At 37.3% G+C, this 20,618-nt stretch overlaps 1 protein-coding gene across 2 annotated transcripts; it reads right to left on the bottom strand.

Annotated features, from left to right (window-relative positions):
- Positions 1-11,390: 11,390 nt before the first annotated feature.
- LOC149244429 (receptor-like serine/threonine-protein kinase At1g78530) lies at positions 11,391-16,361 on the bottom strand. Of its 2 annotated transcripts, XM_089374852.1 has the most exons (4): positions 14,638-15,376; positions 14,364-14,507; positions 12,092-14,233; positions 11,391-11,991 (listed from the first exon to the last, which is right to left on the bottom strand). In XM_089374852.1, exons 3-4 carry the CDS (start codon positions 13,908-13,910, stop codon positions 11,531-11,533), a joined length of 2,280 nt encoding a protein of 759 aa, XP_089230978.1. In that variant the 5' UTR covers positions 13,911-14,233; positions 14,364-14,507; positions 14,638-15,376; the 3' UTR covers positions 11,391-11,530. The 2 variants fall into 2 exon arrangements, with proteins under 2 accessions (XP_089230978.1, XP_089230979.1); XM_089374853.1 differs by lacking the exons at positions 14,364-14,507; positions 14,638-15,376 and adding an exon at positions 15,707-16,361 and having other exon boundaries at positions 12,092-12,604.
- Positions 16,362-20,618: the final 4,257 nt, after the last annotated feature.

The following is a 20,618-nucleotide window of genomic DNA, read 5'->3' as shown; positions in this document are numbered from 1 at the left end:
GCTAACACATTTAGAAACATGATCCATCACAAGTATCATTTTGCAACACCATCTACCTACCCTACCTACTTTAGCCTGACATTTTTTCCTTCTTTATTTAGGTGCACTTAGACTGGAAAAACCTTATCAATTTTCTTTTCTTTACATGGCAAGCCTACCTAAGTCTGCACTTATTACATCCAAAGGCTCAGATTAAACTATTGAACTTCTTTTTATTTACTCTACCTATCTACTTATCTACCAAGTTTACATTGTTTGGTCAGATATTTATTCTCTATTCTACAACATGAAATTGAAAAATGAACGAGCCAAGTTTAAACAGTTTGACTCTTCATAAATTGTGGAAAAAGTTTAACAAGCTGCACACAATTGTTTATTGTACAAGAGTAAAAAGTAGTGGCATTTAGACTTGCACACTTTCCTGGTCTATTTTTGTTTGGGGTTCATTTCTTTCACTTTTTTGACCATTTTATTCTTTTCACCCTTTGATTTTTCTTTTAGGGTATACCATCTTTACATTTTTTTAAATTTTTTGATTTTTTGACAATATGGAAAATATTTGCAACATGAAAAGGTATGAACATATTACAGAGCTCATCAAGTCAATCATGAAATATGACACCTATTGGTATAGGAGCATAACAGACCTAGAGAAATCCAAGTTGTTCTTCTTTAAGACCCCTCTGCCTATCCGCAAGAACATTTCCAGGCTCCTTGACTTCCCCATTAGCACCCTCCCCTCCAATTACCTTGGGGTCCCCTTGACAGACAGGCCACTTTCCCGAGCTACTTGGGAAGGCCTGATCAACAAGCTTGAAAAAAGAATTTCCAATTGGACCTTCAGATCTCTCAATCTGGCCAGTCGTCTCATCTTAGTAAAATCTATTTTACAGGCAATCCCACTCTATTTGTACTCGGCTCTGGCTGCTCCAAAAGTGATCTCCAACAAAATCAGAAACTTGCAAAGGAATTTATTATGGAGAGGAGCAGAGGAAAAGAAGAAATGGGCTCTTGTTGCATGGGAAAAAAATTTCAAGCCCAAAAAAGACGGCGGCCTTGGTCTCAGAGACACAGACCTCCTCGGGAAGGCCCTGGGAGCCAAAACTCTATGGAGATGGATTGCAAACCCTAACTCCCCTTGGGGAATCCTTTGGAAAGCTAAGTATACCCCTTCCCTCTCGCAGGAAAAAATTATCAGGCTTAATGGCAACATCAAAGGATCAGTTATCTGGAATCAAGCGTGGGAGAATAGGGCAATCATTCAAAAACATAGTTTCAGGGAGATTGGAAATAGAGACAAGGCTCTCTTCTGGGAGGATCCTTTGAAATAGAGGTTTGAACTTGATTAAGATCAATACCAACAAATCAAGACTGGCGTGAAAAATAAAGGTAGGACTAGAGTTAACAATTATTGGAAACCAAGGGTGGTTGGGGACAAATGGAGAATCTGGTTGGATCAAGAGGACTGGGCCCCCCACATTAATCATCAGGGTTGGCCTGATTTCACATCAAAACTTCAAAAAAGATAGATCCTCCAGGACTCCTCAGAGGATAAAATTTGATGGGGAAAGAAATCAGTTGGTCACTTCAATTTAAGTGAAGCCTATAGATACATAGCCAAGCTTGATCAACTTCAACTTGACCCAAAATGGATTTCTCTTTGGGACAGGAAACTTTGGCCTATAATTTTTATTTTCCTATGGTGTGTTCTGCATAAGAAGATCTTAACTTGGGACAATCTAAGGAGAAAGGGCTTCATTGGTCCCTCCAAATGCCATCTTTGTTAGCGAGAGGAAGAAACCCCCAATCATCTCCTCAATGAATGTCCATACGTGTCCAAACTTTGGGACTAGGTATTCTTGGTCTTCAACAGTTCGGATCGGGATCCCTCCTCCATACAAAACACTATTGCAAACTGGAGACCTTCCTTCTCCTCTCACCCTTTGGTTAATTGGGAATGGAACTTAATACCTGGTCTGGTATGTTGGCCCTATGGAAGGAACGCAATGCCAGAACTTTCTGAGGCATCTCCACTCAGGAGGAAATTATATTATCTAAGATCAAAAGAGAAATTCAAGAAAACAATGGCTTCTTCCCCCATTCAGACTTCCAATGCCCCTCCCACCAATTCAGAAATGAGAATTTTGTCTATGTGTGACCTCCTGCAGATCAGAGTTCTTGAAGTCTCCTCCCCCCCCAAGAATGATAAACAAAAATACATATGGAGGTCGCCAGAGTTGGGCACCATTAAGCTTAACTACGATGGCGCAGCTAAAGGTAACTCAAGCCTGCCCGGTTTTGGAGGTGTCTTTAGGAACTCAAAAGGAGAAATAATATGGATTTATGAGGGTAACATAGGTTCATTAGCAAACAATGCCACAGAACTTCACGCTCTGGAAAATGGAATTACCATCACGCACAAACTAAATCTCAGTCCATTGATCATGGAAGGGGACTCCACTTTGGCCACTCAGATAGGCAAAAAACTTCAGCAGGGTATCAAGGTGGCTAAAGTCTCGGACAATTGGTGCCTAAACAAAATTATATAGAGAATCCAACACAAAATAGACAGCATGGCAGGCCTACACTTTTAGGCCATCAGAAGGAATGACAATAAGCTCACAAACAGATTAGCAAATGAGGGTACAATGGGGACCCTTCGTTTGAACTCCAGATCATGGAATGACCTGGAGGATAGTGACCTCCGTCAGCACTGCGCAACCATCAATGACAAAGACAATCATATTACCGAACAATAACTATTCATGCACCCTCCATCAACTCAAGGATGATTCTAAGTACTGGAAGAAGGATGACATTGTGGCGCAGACGCCAGATTTGTTGTCCTTTCTTGCCACCTCCCTCCCCCCTTATGCGGTCGCCACCATCCCGTCACATCCCCTCTACAAGGCTCCTCCTCCTCTTCCTCATCTCCGTACTTCACACGCTTCCCCTTCCCACCCCACCTCTCTGCTCCATGCCTCCCTTGATCCCTAGGCTTCTATTTATTTCCCCCTCACCCTTCTCCCTCCCATCATTCCTGCTACTCTCACACCCCCCCGCTCTTCCTCCACTCTTTGGTTCCTCTCGCTCCCCAGCCCCTTTGTTTCACTCATGGCCCCGAAGTAGTTCCATTCCTACCTCCAGTCAGGGGGGCAGACATAGTCGCTCAACCACCCAATGGAATTCTCTAAGCTCCCCCCCCCCACCCCACTACTCGCGCTAAGACCTCCGTGAGGCACGCAACTTTGAACTATGTGGCAGTCGTAAACCCGGAAGCTCAAGAGCGCATTGCCAATCTGGAAGCCCAAGCTAATTTTCTTCGCAGAGAGGTTACGTCTGATGAAATAGATGTGAACTTTGCTTGGATCCCTGATCCTGCCCTTACCAAAGTGCACGAGAACCTTTATGCGCGCACCATAGAAACATGGTGGCAGATGAAAACAATCATGGGTCTTGCAATGCAGGAGTAGGAGGAGTGCACTAAGGCACTTGAAACCAAGATTGACAGCCTTATGGAGAATTTTGTTATCTATGTTGAAGCCATCCACCATTTCGTTTCATTACTCGGGACTCTCCGCAGTACACCATCATCAGGAAGAAATCGACGGCGAAACTCCATTCAGTAGTTGAAGGCTCACCAAGTATCAAGAAAGAGATTGTTGGAGCCTCCTCCAGTTGTCCGAACACTACTGCACCGCAGGAGGGGAGTACTTAGGAGACTCCCATCAGCCTGAACGAAGACTTGGTCACCACCAACCAAGAATGAATACGACAAGTCTTTTTTGTCTCTTTTCCCCCACAGAGGCCTGTTTGTTGCAGACTTCTCAGTCTCTGAAATAAACACCCCAAGCCTAGTCAGTATAGCAACGGCTATGATCTATACTCTCTTTTTTGAGTATGTTGTAAAAAGGGTTCCTTTTTGGTTCCTGGAAATTCTTCATTGTATCTACCATAGGCTACAGAACCCAATTTTGCCAAAGTTTCAATGTAAAAGGAGAAATATTGAAGCCAGAACAAACTATTATGTTGGTCCTTGTGTCGAGCTCTCTCCCCCGCACAAACCAACCAATGTAATTACTCACTTCTTTCAGTAATATATTATATCTTATTCACAAAAAAAAAGATTATGGTATATTTCCATGAGTGAATTAATGGAAAATGGATGTAAGGGAGCTTGAGGATTACTTTGAAGAGATTGGAAGATAGCTCCTGGTGTAATTACGAATAAGATTTCATTATTTGGGAAATTACATCCTTCTTGCTAGGGAGATACCTAAGATTACGCCATGTAACAAATTCTTTGAAGACATGAGTTTGGGGAAAAATAAATTGAGGTAAGAATGACTCCCAGATACTTAATTCATCACTGCTATCTATTTTTTATTTTATTTTCCCAGTTATGAAGTTCATACAAGTCGAACTCACACTGGCTTTCCACTATTTTATACTGTGTGTCAACCAAAGGAAATTCATCTAGGTTATGAATAGGAGGTAATACATGATTTTGAACAACCATTTTTGCTTTTCCTTTATGAGATGACATCTTTGACTATAATGGAGGCTAAGGAAATAGAGTTACCAGACTGCAATTGATCGATTACAAACGAGAATGGTGTTGCGGAGGGCATTGGTGCACTTGAAAATAGTTGGGTCAAACCTGCATAGATCAAACGAATGGCAAAAGGGACTAATGCAGGGTGATGCAGAGTTTTTAAAATGAGAGCAAGGGGATTAACAGAAACATTGCCATTTTTGGAGCATCGCATTAAAAGAATTAAATGTTGGCAGGAGTCGTTAATGGCCAATGTCCATATGACTATTGGTGGGAAGATTCAATAATTAACAGTAATGTGACATGGATGACGGGTCGCGTGCCATGAATGAAGCGGGAGAAGGCGGGAGTGGGTGGTGGTTATTTTTTTTTTACGAGGGTGGTGAAAACCGTAAGTGGTAAAGGAGGGGAGGGCCCCGTAGTCATCGTGGAACCGCCACATGGTTTTTGGCAGTTTCCACATCATCCTCCGCTGTTGATCTTGGCAAGGATGATCTTGGCCATTCAACACATAAGAACTTTATTGAAAGGCAACAATACATCACATCATCGTTTATTTGCAACTTTAATCAAAATATTTTGCTAACTAATCCAAATTTACCATAATAAAAAACTTAAGGTGGCATTTTAACTAGCGCGCCCTTTGGGGATTTTTTTTTTATTCATTTTCCACATATGTTCTTTTATTCCCTTTTTATTTTTCATCTATTTTTCTTTATTTTTCTTTTTGCTCTTTTATTCTTTTCTTTTTCTATTTTTCTTTTTCTTTTCTCTCCTTTTTCTATTTTTTCTTTTTAGAAGGATAAAAACAACTAAAAGTGAAAAATAAGTTACAACATCCCTCAGGATAAATAGATGGATAATCATACCTTGATCACTATATTTATAGGACCCTAACAGGGGCTACCATAACCTTCTCAATCCTTGATTGAAATTGTTCGTCTCATTGATATATTTCCAAAGGGGTATTATGCACCATAAATGGAGTTTATATGTGGAATTTATAGCCCTCGAAAATTGATGTGTTAACTAGACTCCTCAATGCCCACATTCCTTCCACCATTTCGTCTCTGAGGGTTAGGGTTTTAGATCTTTTGATTTTTTGCCTCTTAGGTTTTAGTACTTTATGTTAAAAAGTGCATTGCAATATCTTATAATGGAAAATATTTTATAAATGAGGATAGCCAACACTTCTCTTAATAGATAAACTACCACCATTCTAGATAGTTTGTATTTATTTGCATTCTACCGTCTTTTTCCATTTAATTTATTTATAGAATTTGGTTCTCTCCATTTTATTGTTCTTTATACACTATTTTTGTGTATTTCCATTCATATCCTTGTGTTTCATTTCAACCTTGATCCGTATTGGATCATTATATTTTTTTTCATCCATATCGATGCTTTCATAGTGGAAAATGTGGAGGAATCAACTCATATGACCATTTTTACTAGCAGGATCGAGTTTGGGAGAATAAGGTTTGAAACCTTTCAGGAGCATTTTGAGGCATCAAACAACTTTTTTTTGGGGGTAAATTATTTTGCTTTAGCATAACACATTGCTTTCATATTTTGCACATAGAGACCTTCCCAACATCGCAAGAATTACCTCAATCAAAGTTTGTATGCAAAATTTATGCCACTCAGAAGTTTACCTTCATATTTTCACTACCATAATTTTGAAAGGATGCCACATCAACCCCCATTATTCATGGAAAATGGGTCATCCATGTGGTTATAATGAAGAATATTTTAAAAGAGTTTAAATTTTAACTCTCATTAGAAGTTGAGGGAGTCAAAACTAACCACTAGTAGGCTATTAGGTATGTTATAATTGGGCCACTAGGAGGAAAAGGGGTTCCATTATTTTCAAGTGTATCACATTCCATAGAAAAGTATAGTAGTCGAGAGGGATAGGGAGAGAGAACAAAGATAGGATTTATGCATTATAGTAGCCCATGTTCCACAAGACATACTTTTTTGTACTCACAACCAATTTCTATATATAGAGAGAGAAAAACGACCTCACCTTCCAGTTGGGTTTTCTCTCGAAAAAGGTTTTCTAGGATATATCTTGTGTCAAATGTATTTGTGAGTTTTTATTTCACTCTTCTCAATTTTATACATAAATTTTAATTTGAATGCATACACAATAAACAAAAATCTACAAATCCATAAATATAAAGAGAAATAAACCCTAATAGTGTAGATTTTGGATTTTTAAATATAGTTTTATTAGAACCGTTGTGACAAATTGTCTAGTGGAATATCCATGGAAATTTACAAATCAACTCTTTATACAATACATGTCATCATTTTTTGTAATATATCTATCTCTTGTAGAGAATCATCAATATCTTATTGAAGTAGTTCAATTTCATAATTAGAATTTTATAGCCTCTTTCCACCTTTATCCATTTAAAATTCTAAATGATCCTTGTTTTTTTGTCAAAGAAACAACACAACAAATATAGGGTATTGGGCACAACCAATGATGGTGCGGGTGTTGGGTACCATTGACCATGCACCCTTAGTGTTCCTTCAAAAGAGAAAATTGACTCACTTGAGCTTGACTTTCACTACCTTGGATTTGAATTGACTTAATAGGCTTGGCTTAAATAAACTTGGCTTTGACTCTTTTTGTCAATTATTTTTAATGATTTTTCTAGAAAGATTATTACTGACTTCAATTTTACTTTGATTCAACATTCCAAACTCTTCAATTAATTTTGATGACTTAATTAGTGAATTCATCAAATTTTATGAATTCAACAATAACTAAAAAATTTAGAGAACACACTTGAAATATCTATGAGGATAACCTGAAGACACCTTCACATTGCCCCAAATTTGTGTTACAGCCTACAAATATTGCATGAAAGTTTTTTATTGTAGCTTTCACAAACCATCAAAAGTTAATCAATAAAAATCTCACTAATTAGATTAATTGAAAAAATGAAAGATAACAATTTGAATGATCACTAGGGTTCCCTATTTCCAATTGTTATCTTGTAAAAATATGGTTTATATAGTGAGAAAAACATGTTTTTCACTTACGATGTTCGTTTTTCCACATTGTATGAAAATTTTCAGCAATATTTTTTACTTCAAATTTGACATTTTAAGTCCATCTTAAGAGGGATTTGGTCAAGTTTAAAGATATTTCCAATGATAGACTACTTGCTTAATTTTATTGTGTATAACAACCATAATCTACATTTTAATGAATGCACATTCCATGATTACATAAAATCCATTTTTTGTATGATCAATGTCCGACCAAAGATGAATCCTAAAAACATAAAAATACACTTTGATGCTTCTGAATATACTTTTCAACACATATTAATCATTGAAAATAGATCAATAATGAAAGAAAGCCTTAATTTTACAGGTAACCAATCTAGAAACAACAAGTTTCCCCTTCATTGATGCCTTCTTTTTGGATTGCAAGCATTTCAAGTGCTAGTTCTCTCTTCTCCATTGTAGCTCTTGGTCATTAGAACCATCACAGTCATATACACATCATTCTCATTGTAATATCATCACCAGAGAAACCACAACTCTAATACCAAATGTTATGAATATGTACATAAATAAATAAATAAAAAAATTGACACACAAAATTTGACCATAAAAACACATATATACTTTAAACATCACATTGCATTGATTTCTCACATATCATACATATATTTCTTTTAAAAGAGTACATGGTGACCATAATAAACACGTAATAATAAGATTTTTTTTTTTTTTAATTATTATTATTACTATTATTTTTTTTTTTATGCTGTGGTTCACGGACACCTTCGGTCAGCATGTGGCGCTACGTCCACGGGAAAATATAGGGCTTACACCCCTCAGCCTGTGACAAGACCTGACCCCAAGAGCTTTCTAGAATTGACCTGTGACATCCCAAACGACGGGGCCTCGACTTGACCGATTGAGCTAACTCTTGGGGCTACACGTCATAATAAGATATTTCATTTAACCATCTAATAATATTCAAAAATTTCTCAAGAGATTCCATAAGATCCTCCTCTCTCACTTATCTATGGAGTCTTCATTCTTAGTTTTGTGCATTCACATTTATGCATGGCTTACATTATTAAATATCACAAGTAACAATTATTTTAACTTGCATATGAACAATGCTTCTTTACATTTATGCTTATTTACCCAATAAACTTTCTTCATAATTTATAAGTTTATATTTCTTAATTTTGTGTTATCCTTTTCAATTGTGATATTAGAAATATTAAATTTAAAATTAATTAAGGATATAACAAATAATAAGAGGGGGGAGATGGTTGTTATATGTGTGACAAGTACTTAGAGGAAATGATATCTTACATGGCCCAAATCTTTCCATGTGAGAAAATAATCCATCACATGTTTCATTAATTCATCCATTACTAAAATATTTTCAACATTAAGTATACAATGTGATTATATTGATTTAAAATTGGGTTAGTCTAATCAAGAATAGAATGGGTTAGTGGTCAAGGTTCTCCATCAAACCATATATACTTCTATGCAACATAGAATTTTATTACTTTTTGTTTCTTCTCAAAAAGGAAATAGAAAGTTGTGAAGGAACAAGGAAAATATTTGACTTTTGTTGCTTTTATGTGGCAAGCATAGTATTTATGTTCTTGAAATTAAATCTATGATACCCCTTATGGCAAAGGGTGATGTTGAAAACTAATCCTAAAGGAAACATTAAATTGCATATAATTAAGAGCAAAATATTCACTTATTAATAGAGAGAATTAGCAAGTGTCCATTGCAAATGAAAAACTAGCAAGAAGTTTGATTATTTTCCTTTTAGTTTTAGATTAGTGTTGAATATTGTGCCTCCACCTTTGCTTTGAGATGTGGGAGGCTTTATTTTCAAGGTTCTACATGAAGCTATATATATTTCCCCGCAACTTCGACTTTTATTACTTTTGTAAATATTAAGAAAAAGGAAATATATTTGAAAGAAGGAGGGTCATTAAGAATGATACAAAACCTAACCATAAGATTTAGCATTGCTACTATTTGGAAGCTACTCCATATTGATCTTCCACCTCAGTGATTGGATCACTTATTAGTTAAACTTTTACTTTCCCTACACACTAAAGAGTTAATTTTTTGTCTATATATTAGGAAGCTTCCTAAGAATCTTTTAAAAATATGCTTCCATCAAGTTTCATCATGCATAGGTCTTAAAAGGATTTCTTCAATATACCCATAAGTGTAATCTCTAGAATCCAATGATGAAGTATCTATAAAGTCTATTTTTTTTCCATCATTAGTATGTTGGGAGTGTACGATGGTGCTTATATAGTCTTGCTTATTGATTTTCTAATAAATCTTGATTTTTTGGAAAGAAATGGTGCAACAAGTTATTTGTAGACAACTAATATTATATGTCCACTAGTATTGGAAAAGATATGAACATTTAGTGGATCCATTTGTCCTAGTTATTGCAACTAATGCTATACATTATGTTGAAATAATGGGATCGCACTTGAAAACCGTAAAAGTAATTTCAAACACATAATCAATAATTCAACATACTAGGCAAGTAAAACAAGCATTTTTAGAAAAAACTCACAAACTCACTCTTAAGTATATTAAAGATGATTTCAAATGCATAACAAATGCATCAACTTATGCATTTCTAAGATGTTAACAAATGCATTAACTTATGGACTTACTAAGCAAACATAATAAGACTTCTTAGAAAAAGGTCGCAATAATTTGTTTGTAAATATTGGATGAAGACTAGATAAATTTGACCATTATGTGGATATAGATGTTTTGGAATTAAGCATTAAACTCAAATATCACATTCTCTTGTCTTAGAAAAACTTATTTATTTCTTTGCAATACAACTATTTGATGAAGAAGTAGACATAGTTTACCACTAGGTAGATGTAGATGTGTTGGAAATAAGGCTTGCACTATAATACCACACTTTTTCTTGGTCTTCTTACTTTCAATTAGCTTGTATGCCTTCACTTCTTTTTTATATGCAAAAAGAATTTGTAATTTCATTAAAATAAAATTATGAAATTATGTTCTATATATGCTAAAAAGAATTCATAGTATCCTTCAGAAAAAAGGAGCCATAATTCTGTGAATGAGTCTTCATCGCACATCCCATATTGACCAAGACCAAGACAAATCCATTCAAGGTTTGTATTTGATACCATTAAACCATCAACCCTTGTAATTAGGGGGGAAATGTTGACAACAATCTTATTATTACAAAAATTACATGCCCAAAGCACTAAATCCTCAACTCATATAGTGAATATGGATTCTAAAGAAGCACTTAAAAGGGGGTTGTTTGTTTCTACGCCTTCAATATAAGTTAGTTTATCGAATAAAACCATTTTTTCCTAAAATAGGAAAGATCACTGTCCATCTCAAATATACGGTGGGTTGTGCTATGAATTATTGAAAGAGATGAAGCATATGTACTTGAAACAATTTTAAGACCCAAAAATTGGTCCTACAATATTTTTTCGGGTGAAAATGGTTTGCAAAACACACATACACACATATGGTAAGTGGATGTTACAAACAACTAAGTTTTTGCTACCAATACAATCAAACTAACTAGACTTCAACATGGTTCATATAATCAAGTCATAAAGTTCAAATCCATGTTTGTAAGTTTGTTGTTGCATTTTAAATATAAATAATTTCTTCTATATATGTAAACATAATACAAATAATTTCGAAGCAATTTAATCTATAGATAATAATATTGACATCATGGATAGATGAAAAAATCAAATTGAATATAAACATACAATCTATTTAATATAGTGTTGCAAAACCATGTAATTTCCTTGTTGACAATATGATAATGCATACTAGCATGAAGTTGTTTGAATAATTAAAAGTTTAAAAAAATATTAACATTACATGAATGATGGCAAGACCTAAAATATTTGTTATTCTTCACTTCATAAACTAAAATGTACAAGAACTTTGGTCATTTGATGTAGAGGCATCATTCCTTATTGCATTTGTATCGATAAGCAACTTGGATATGCTTCGTCTCAATCTTCTAGAAGCAACTACATTTGCCTCCAAATCCTCTTTGATACTCTCCAACATCCTTACCACAACTCTCATAGTTGGTCTTTCTTCTGGTGAATTTTTTGAACAAAGCAAACCAACATGTAGCAAATCTAGTAGACATTTATATAGTTTGTTCTCATTAATTTCATCTCCGCACACCTCACTAAAAATGCTACTTTCAATTACCTCATTCACATTGTTTGGGTATGCAAAGTTCACCCAATTGTGCAAGTTTAGGTCTCCCACAAACATGTGATTGGTTGGTTGTTTTCTCGTGAGCATTTCCAATAACATAATTCCATAGCTATAAACATCTCCCTGGGTGGAAACTGTTCCACTCAATCCATACTCTACAGTAAAAGAAACTTTCATTAAATTTTACTCAATCAATCCATATAAATATTGTTAATGAGAGAAGAAAAATGAAAATGTTGTTTAAGAAAGACATACCTGGGGCAATGTAGCCAATGGATCCTCTTAAAGCAAGTGATGAAGCATGTGAATTTGTAGAGCTCTCACCAATCAGTCTTGCAATACCAAAATCTGTGACATGGCCTAACATATTTTCATCCAAAAGTACATTGCTAGGCTTTATATCACAATGTACTACTTGCACAAAACAATCATGATGAAGATATTCCATTGCATGGGCCACATCTATGGCAATGTCTAACTGTGTTTTCAACTCCAGTTGACATACATCCTCACCATTGTTGTCATCTCTATTAGGATACAAATGCTTTTCTAAGCTTCCATTAGACACAAACTTGAACACTAAAGCTTTGAAATGGAGGTTGGAACATGAGGTTATGATTTTGAGTAGATTTCGATGTTGAACCTTCTGGAAGACACTGCATTCTGCTTTAAAACTCTTCTCACTCTGGTCATTTTGCAATTGGAAAACCTTCACAGCAACAGGTGTGCCATCATTCAAAATTCCTTTATAAACTGACCCAAAGCTACCTGTTCCCAACAAGTTGGCTTTGTCAAATCCATTGGTCGCTATGTGAAGCTCTTGGTATGAGATCCTTGGATGCTCTAACTTTTGGAAAATAGATCTTGAAACATGAATGTTTTGTATATGCATATTCCCTCTCCATAGGAATCTTAAAAACAAACAACAGAGTATAAAAGCAGTAGCTCCACTCACTGTCAATAGTACTCTTTTGACAATTGTAGAATGACCTCTTGGTGTCGGACAAGGATATAGCTGGAATATTTTTGGTCCACAGAGGTTGGGATTTCCATTTAAGGACATAGAAATTGATTCATTTGCAAAAAATCCCCCTGTTGGAATTTCCCCAGCAAGCTTGTTAAAAGATAGATTTAAATATTGAAGCATTTTCAGCTTGTTGAGAGTAATAGGTATTGTGCCAGATAAAAGGTTGGAAGAGAGATCTAGGCTCATAAGGCTTTGCAAATTTTCAAGTGAATCTGGAATAGAACCTTGGAAGGAATTCCGAGATAAATTGAGCGAAATTACTTCAACACAACTTCCAAGTGTAGATGGAATGACTCCACTCAAGTGATTAGCAGAGATATCTATAGCTTGAGCCATTGAAATTTTACCAATCTCCATGGGCAAGGAGCCTTCTAATAAATTCCAAGACAAATTCAAATAGAAATTTAGATTGTAAAGCTTAACAATCTCACGTGGTATGTTTCCGATGAGTTCATTGTGTGACAAGTGGAGCAATTCCAAATTTGTACAGTTTCCTAAGTTGGAAGGTATGCTCCCTGATAATTGGTTGTGATGGAGGAGGAGAAATCTTAATTGTTTAAGGGGTGCAAGGGAATTAGGAATCTTTCCAGAGAGTATGTTTCCACTGATGTCCAAGAGACCAAGTCGTTGTAAATTTTCAAAGTCATCAGGGATGTCTCCTTGTAATTTGTTGTTTCTTAAAACTAATCTTTCTAAAATTTTAAGGTTTCTTAAAGATGGAATGCTACCATTTAAAGAATTTCCAGATAAATTTAGATAGGTTAGGCTGGTAAGATTGCCTATATGTGGAGGGATGTTCCCTTCTATCAAGTTGTTTGCTAATGTTAAGTAAGACAAATTGGTAGAAAGTTTTCCTATGGCAAGGGGTAAGACACCAGCAAGTTTATTGTCTCTCAAGTTCAGGTGTTGCAGGTGGGAACAATTGGTAAGAGCTATAAGAAAAGGCATGGTTGTAGCACTCCCACTGTCAAGCTGGTTAGAATGCAAATATAATCTTTCAAGGAGGGATAGCTTACCTAATGTTGTTGGGACACTCCCACTTAACATGTTATGGTTTAGACAGAGACCTTTGAGTTTTGAACAATTTCCAATGGAATTTGGTATCTTTCCACTAAGTTGATTTCCCCATAAAGAAAGCTCACTCAAGTTAACTAGATTTGACAGAATTTTGGGAATGTGACCTGACAATTCACGATAACACAAGTAAGATCATTTTTAAATTTCTAAAATAATCAAGACCATTTTTAAATTTCTAAAATAATCACGCCCAGAGATTTTTAAAGGAAGATGAAAAGTACCTGTGAAGCGGTTTCCAGATAAGCCAAGTTCTTTCAGATGTATGAGAAGGCCCAATTCTTCAGGAATGCTTCCTGCGAAAGCTTGTTTGTGAAAATTTAAGTCACTCAAAGCTTTTAAATTATTTGATAGAAAGGGAGATAATTTTTTGCAATCTCTAAAATAATCAAAACTGAAAGGTATCCAAAGGAAGAAGATTCATACCTGTGAGAATGTTTGTTCCTAAGTGAATGAGCTGCAGATTTGTGCAATTGCCCAGATAACTCGGAATATGACCATGGAGGGAATTTTCTCCAAGAACAAGTGATTGGAGATGAATGAGAAGGCCCAATTCTTCAGGAATGCTTCCTGCGAAAGCTTGTTTGTGAAAATTTAAGTCACTCAAAGCTTTTAAATTATTTGATAAAAAGGGAGATAATTTTTTGCAATCTCTAAAATAATCAAAACTGAAAGGTATCCAAAGGAAGAAGATTCATACCTGTGAGAATGTTTGTTGCTAAGTGAATGAGCTGCAGATTTGTGCAATTGCCCAGATAACTCGGAATATGACCATGGAGGGAATTTTCTCCAAGATCAAGTGATTGGAGATGAATGAGAAGGCCCAATTCTTCAAGGAAGCCAAATTTGTGCAATTGCCAAGGAGACCAAGGAGAGCTTCAAGGAAGCCAAGTTGTAGGAGAGCTTCAAGGAAGCCAAATTTGTGCAATTGCCGAGACCACTCGGAATGTTTCCCTCCAATTGATTGTAGTGCAACCAGAGCTTCCTCAAACGGAAAAGGCGTCCCAACTGAGTTGGGATATAACCGTGTAGCGCATTGTTAGAAAGATCAAGCGTATGGAGAAAGGACAAATTGCCGAGGTAAGGAGAGATGGTGCCCTGCAGTTCCATGTAAGAGAGGTCGAGAGAGACGACTCTGTCCATGTGACGGCGGCTGCAGGTGACGCCGGGCCAGTTGCAGAAGGGGAGCGCGAGACTCCAGTTGGCCATGGAAGCATGAGGATCACTGCTTATTTTGTTTTTGAAAGCTAAGAGAGACTGTCGATCGTCATGAAATGAATGCGGAGAGGAGGAGGAGACGGAGATGAAGGAAAAAGTGAAGATGAAAAAGAGGAAATGAAGAGGAAAAGAAAAAGAGAGGAACGGCATGGTGCTGGAAATGGAAATGCAGAGGAGAAATGGGAATGTTGGAGAAGTGAATGGCAAAGGATGGTATGAATGTGAAGGATGGTCACGAGTATTTATAAAGAGAGAGTGGGTGATATTTGACAAAGAAGGGAAAATAGAACCTGATAATTCATTGTCAAAGAGGTAGAGTCTTTGAAGATTAGTGAATAAGCTAAATTCTTTTGGAATGTTACCAATGAATTTATTTTCACTCATTCCTAAGTAAGCCAGAGTAGAGATATTTGAAGGAAATTTGGGAATGTGACCTGACAATTCACAATAACACAAGTAAGACAATTTTTAAATTTCTAAAATAATCAAGACCATTTTTAAATTTCTAAAATAATCACGCCCATAAATTTTTAAAGGAAGATGAAAAGTACCTGTGAAGCGGTTTCCAGATAAGTAAAGTTCTTTCAGATGTATTAGGGAGCCAAACTCTTCCGAAATACTTCCAGTGAGATTGTTGTAGGAGAGCGCCAAGTGAGCCAAATTTGTGCAATTGCCCAGATCACTCGGAATGTTTCCCTCCAATTGATTGCGGTGCAAGGCGAGATGCCTCAAACGAAAGAGGCGTCCCAGTTGACATGGGATATAACCGTGGAGGGCATTGTTAGAAAGATCAAGGTAATGGAGAAAGGACAAATTGCCGAGGTAAGGAGAGATGGTGCCCTGCAGTTCCATGTAAGAGAGGTCGAGAGAGACGACTCTGTCCATGTGACGGCGGCTGCAGGTGACGCCGGGCCAATTGCAGAAGGGGAGTGCGAGACTCCAGTTGGCCATGGAAGCATGAGGATCACTGCTTATTTTGTTTTTGAAAGCTAAGAGAGACTGTCGATCGTCATGAAATGAATGCGGAGAGGAGGAGGAGACGGAGATGAAGGAAAAAGTGAAGATGAAAAAGAGGAAATGAAGAGGAAAAGAAAAAGAGAGGAACGGCATGGTGCTGGAAATGGAAATGGAAATGCAGAGGAGAAATTGGAATGTTGGAGAAGTGAATGGCAAAGGATGGTATCAATGTGAAGGATGGTCACGAGTATTTATAAAGAGAGAGTGGGAGAAAATCTGGGCGCGGGTGAAAGATGAGGCGGATCGGAAAGTTTGGGCGTTGTGAAGATGAGGCGTAATTTTTGGTGATCAACATTCGGGTAGGTTGAGGTGAGGTGGTTGAGTTGAGTCATTGCGCAGGGGAAAATAGAATTGATGTATTTCAAATCGAATTTGTGGATGTAATTATTGAAAGAGTGAGAAAAGGCTGGAGTGGGACCCGCAATTCCATAGATTTCCACCGAAAATTTGGGCGTGGCGAAGACGGGGCGGAGGAGGTGGTGTCGTCATTATGAATTGAGCTGGAAGTCCATAAAGTTTCACCGATAGTTTGGGCGTGGTGAACACGGAGCGGAAGCATCGGAAGAGGAGGTGTAATTATTAAATGTAAGAAGTAGTAGTTGCGTTGAGTCATTGCGCGCCGAGGAGGAGGCCCTCAAGTCATATTACACAGGAAAATATAATTATTATTTATATCAAATTGATTTTGTCTTCCACATCTGATTTATATTAAGTATATATTTTATACTTAATAATTATGTATAACTATTCGGTCGTGTAAGCTTGATCGAGACACGGACCTGCAAGTCCATAAAGTTCTACCGAAAATTTGGGAGTGGTGAAGTCGGGGCGCAGGAATTATTAAATATAATATGGAGACCCGGAAGTTTCGCTGTGGTGGAGAGGGAGCGGAGCCTTCCGTAATGGATTTGTAATTATTACGATGTGATTCTTGGGTTTTTTTTGGAGTAGTTATGATACCTTATAAGGAAAGGAGTTTTCTAACTATGAGACTTTTTCATATTCAAATTTATAAATTATTTATATAAGATTGTAATTTTATTATTTCCAAATTGAATATTTTTTTAGTCAATTTCACTATACATACTAATTATTTATATTATATTTTAAATATATAAAAATTAAAATTCCTAAATTTTAATTTTAAATTTTATTTTTAAAAGTTTTTAATTTCAATTTAATTTTTTATTTGATCTAACACTTTTGTGATTCATAATAATTTTTACATAAGCTTTTTGGATAAATCACATAAGCAATGATTAATGAACGTTTTAAACCTACTAATGAGGTTCATCACCACTAATTTAATTTCTTAGATTTACACTTTTACTTCATTATTATATTCATGATTTTTTGGGGATGATGATTAAAAGTATATATTTTTTAAGAGATCACAGTTTCAAATCCAAAAAATGAGACAAAGGTTACTAAAAGTGTCTTGTTACTTACACAAGTATATCATTAATTTCAATTTGTTATGAATTAAATATTAATTTTTTTATTATGAATTAAATATTAATTTCAATTTGTTATGAATTAAATATTATGTTGATATGGGATATGCATGTTTATTTTAGAAAATGGCTTCTAAAATTTTAATTTAATTATCAATAATTATTAGATGGATGGTACATATTTAACTTACATGAAATATTCTAGAATATTCATAGTAGTGTATATTAATCAAGGTAAGAATTTTTTTTGTCAATCCAGATTTTTATATTAATTTCGCAAAAATGGAGTACATTTGATTAAGGATTTCTTAGCTCTCTAGCCTCACTCCGACCAATTTTTTTGGCCGAGAGAGCTTTGCAGTACTTAAAAACAAAAAGACAATTTTTACAAAAAACCAAAAGACTAACAAGCACTAATGCCCAAAAAACGTCCAGAGCAAAAATTTTGCGAACAATCATCAAACTACATTGGAGGGTTCTGCATTTGTGTATTTTCCATGGCCCACCAGCGGGCCGTGCCCCTCATGGACATGGAAATCAATGTCAGCTATCCTAACTTCTATTTCATCCAAGCATTCATCGAACCTGCGTTGGCTACGACGAACAAAAGCTAGACAATCTAAGATTTCCCCTTCAAAAAAATGCAAATTTTTTATGTAAGCAATTACCTCATTCTTGTCTTTGTATCGTTCCTCCTGGAGGATGTCCAAGTGTGCTTGGATTCCACGCAGTTGTTCGACAATGGATTGTAGCATTGGCGGCTGCTCGACTCTTCCCAATGATTGGGCTCGCTCTTGGGCGATCTCCTCCTCCATCATGCCACCCTCCTTGTTGTGTTCTTCGCTTCTCACTACCTAGTCTTCGAGCTTCCCACAATGGTCGGCTCCACATCAACCCCTTCCCCTTTGCCTTTACATGGCAATGCTTCAAGACCAAACTAGCCCCACGGCTCTTCTCCACCCTCGACCCCACTTCACCCTCAAACCAATGCACAGGAGGTTGGTCGACCTCGCCTTCCAGGCTAAGGTTACCTCCCTCCACTCTATGTCCAAGCCACAATTGGTTAAGTACACTGCTCTCCCACTCCACCCACACCTGGCTACTTCCCACCGTTGCAGAGCACCTGTACCACTAATGCCACCACACCAATTTCGGGTCGTAGGGAATCCACACTACACTACCATTAAAGCCTAGCAGCAGGAGGCAAAGAAATGGTGTTGAGCACCACCCAGAAAATGAACCAAAAATCTAGAAACAAACACTACCCAGAAAAACATAGACACACCTTGACACCTTTCCAGAGTAGGAAGAAATGTTTGAAAGAGAAGATGCGGGACAGTGGGCGTTAGACCACAAAAGTCGTTGTTGACTCCCAGATCTCATACTGCCCTCACTCGAACCTAGAACTTAGCTGTCGAAACTAGGCTCCCATCTCCATTGCAACATAAGACCTCAAATTGTCAGATGAGCATGCATGCACAGGGAAATTTCTTGTGCACACACAACTTCCTCACCCCCTCTGCACCTTACTCCCATAACCAACATCCAAAAATAGATAACTTCCCTTCAACATTGATCCAAAGATTAAAAAAAAACAGACTTACAAATGAAAGTTCTCAAAATCTCCCAAAAACAACACCAAATCATAGTGTTTGTCTTCTTGATTTCAACGCTGCTTGAATCACCTCAATCTAGCATCATATGAGGAAGTTGTGATGTTCTGAAGTTTTTTCCCAACAACTAAAAAGTCAACTTGTAGGGTTGCATGGGATTCTGACTAGGCAGGTCATACGCTGACATCAGTAGCTAACTGGGCAAGCACAATGGGAAGCATGGGCCAATCCCGTGAAGCCACGTGGTAGTACCATACTCGTTGAGGTGTCACATTTTTATTGGTTGAAGGGTTTTGCAGTGTACCAATGATGAGGCGCCACGTGGCCCAATGAAAGGGCGCCACGTGGCCCTTGATTTTTGTGCAAAATTGGTTTGAATGGGCCAACCACCCTCCACCAGGATCGAACCCATGACCTTTCCTTAACTAACCGACATACTTACCAACATGCCACGACTTTGGTGTTTGTTATAAAATTGGCACATATTTGATTTATGGACATGTTGTTGGAACGTTGACAGAGGGGGGAAGGGCACCTGGCCCCAGCCCTGGGTCATTTTGAAACCGACATAACCGTGGCGTAAGAGCAGTGGGGAGGGGTTGTTATCCCAGCCCCTGAGTCACATTACATACCACACGACCATATTGCGGACAACGGAGGTGCTATCGGTGGAGAGGGCAGGGACTAGGCCCCGTCCCCAGTCCCATTGTTAACCACAGGACTACAACCTCCGAAGCGGGAGCTAAGCCGACAAGGGTGGGTGGTTAGCCCGATCCTCGACCATATTGATAACCATGAGACCACGACGAAGTAGAGAGGGGGCTAAGCCGACGGCGGTGGGCAGTTAGCTTGGCCCCCAATCCTATCTGTCATATATTACCAGCACGTGAAGTCAAGGGCTCAGTGGAGGGGTGGACGCATAGACCAACCCTTGACCACATGGTGTCCATGTGCACGACAGCAGGGCTAAAAATTTGACGCTAAGGCGTTATGGCTCATTTTAAAGAGGTAACAATTTGCACCATTTGCGGCAGGAATTTCGTCGATCTCAGGCAAAATTCTCACTTGACGGTCTGTCAAAGGGACGAATTCATTGCCTAGATTGCCAATTTTTCCATTTTGGAGGACAATTAACAGAGAAAACTTCTAGGAGGCATAACTTGGTGGATTTTCAGTCTTTTTTAGCCTGGGAAGAGCCTAGATAGGGGGTTTTGGGTGTTCTGAACTTAATGGCAGTATCAGTTTTATGATTTGATCACTGTAAGTTGGAATTTTTGCAGAGCGAAGTCCTTTAGTGATGCAGACATATTTTTTTGATTCCATATAGAGACTTTGTTGAGCATGGAGAGAGCCTAGACAAGGGTTTTCTAGCTTTCTAA

The sequence above is a fragment of the Pinus tabuliformis genome, chromosome 8 (assembly GCF_031772625.1).
Source record: "Pinus tabuliformis cultivar Carrire ecotype Pingquan chromosome 8, CPIR1, whole genome shotgun sequence".
Lineage (NCBI taxonomy): Eukaryota > Viridiplantae > Streptophyta > Pinopsida > Pinales > Pinaceae > Pinus > Pinus tabuliformis.
This window is presented reverse-complemented; position numbering and strand designations above follow the sequence as displayed.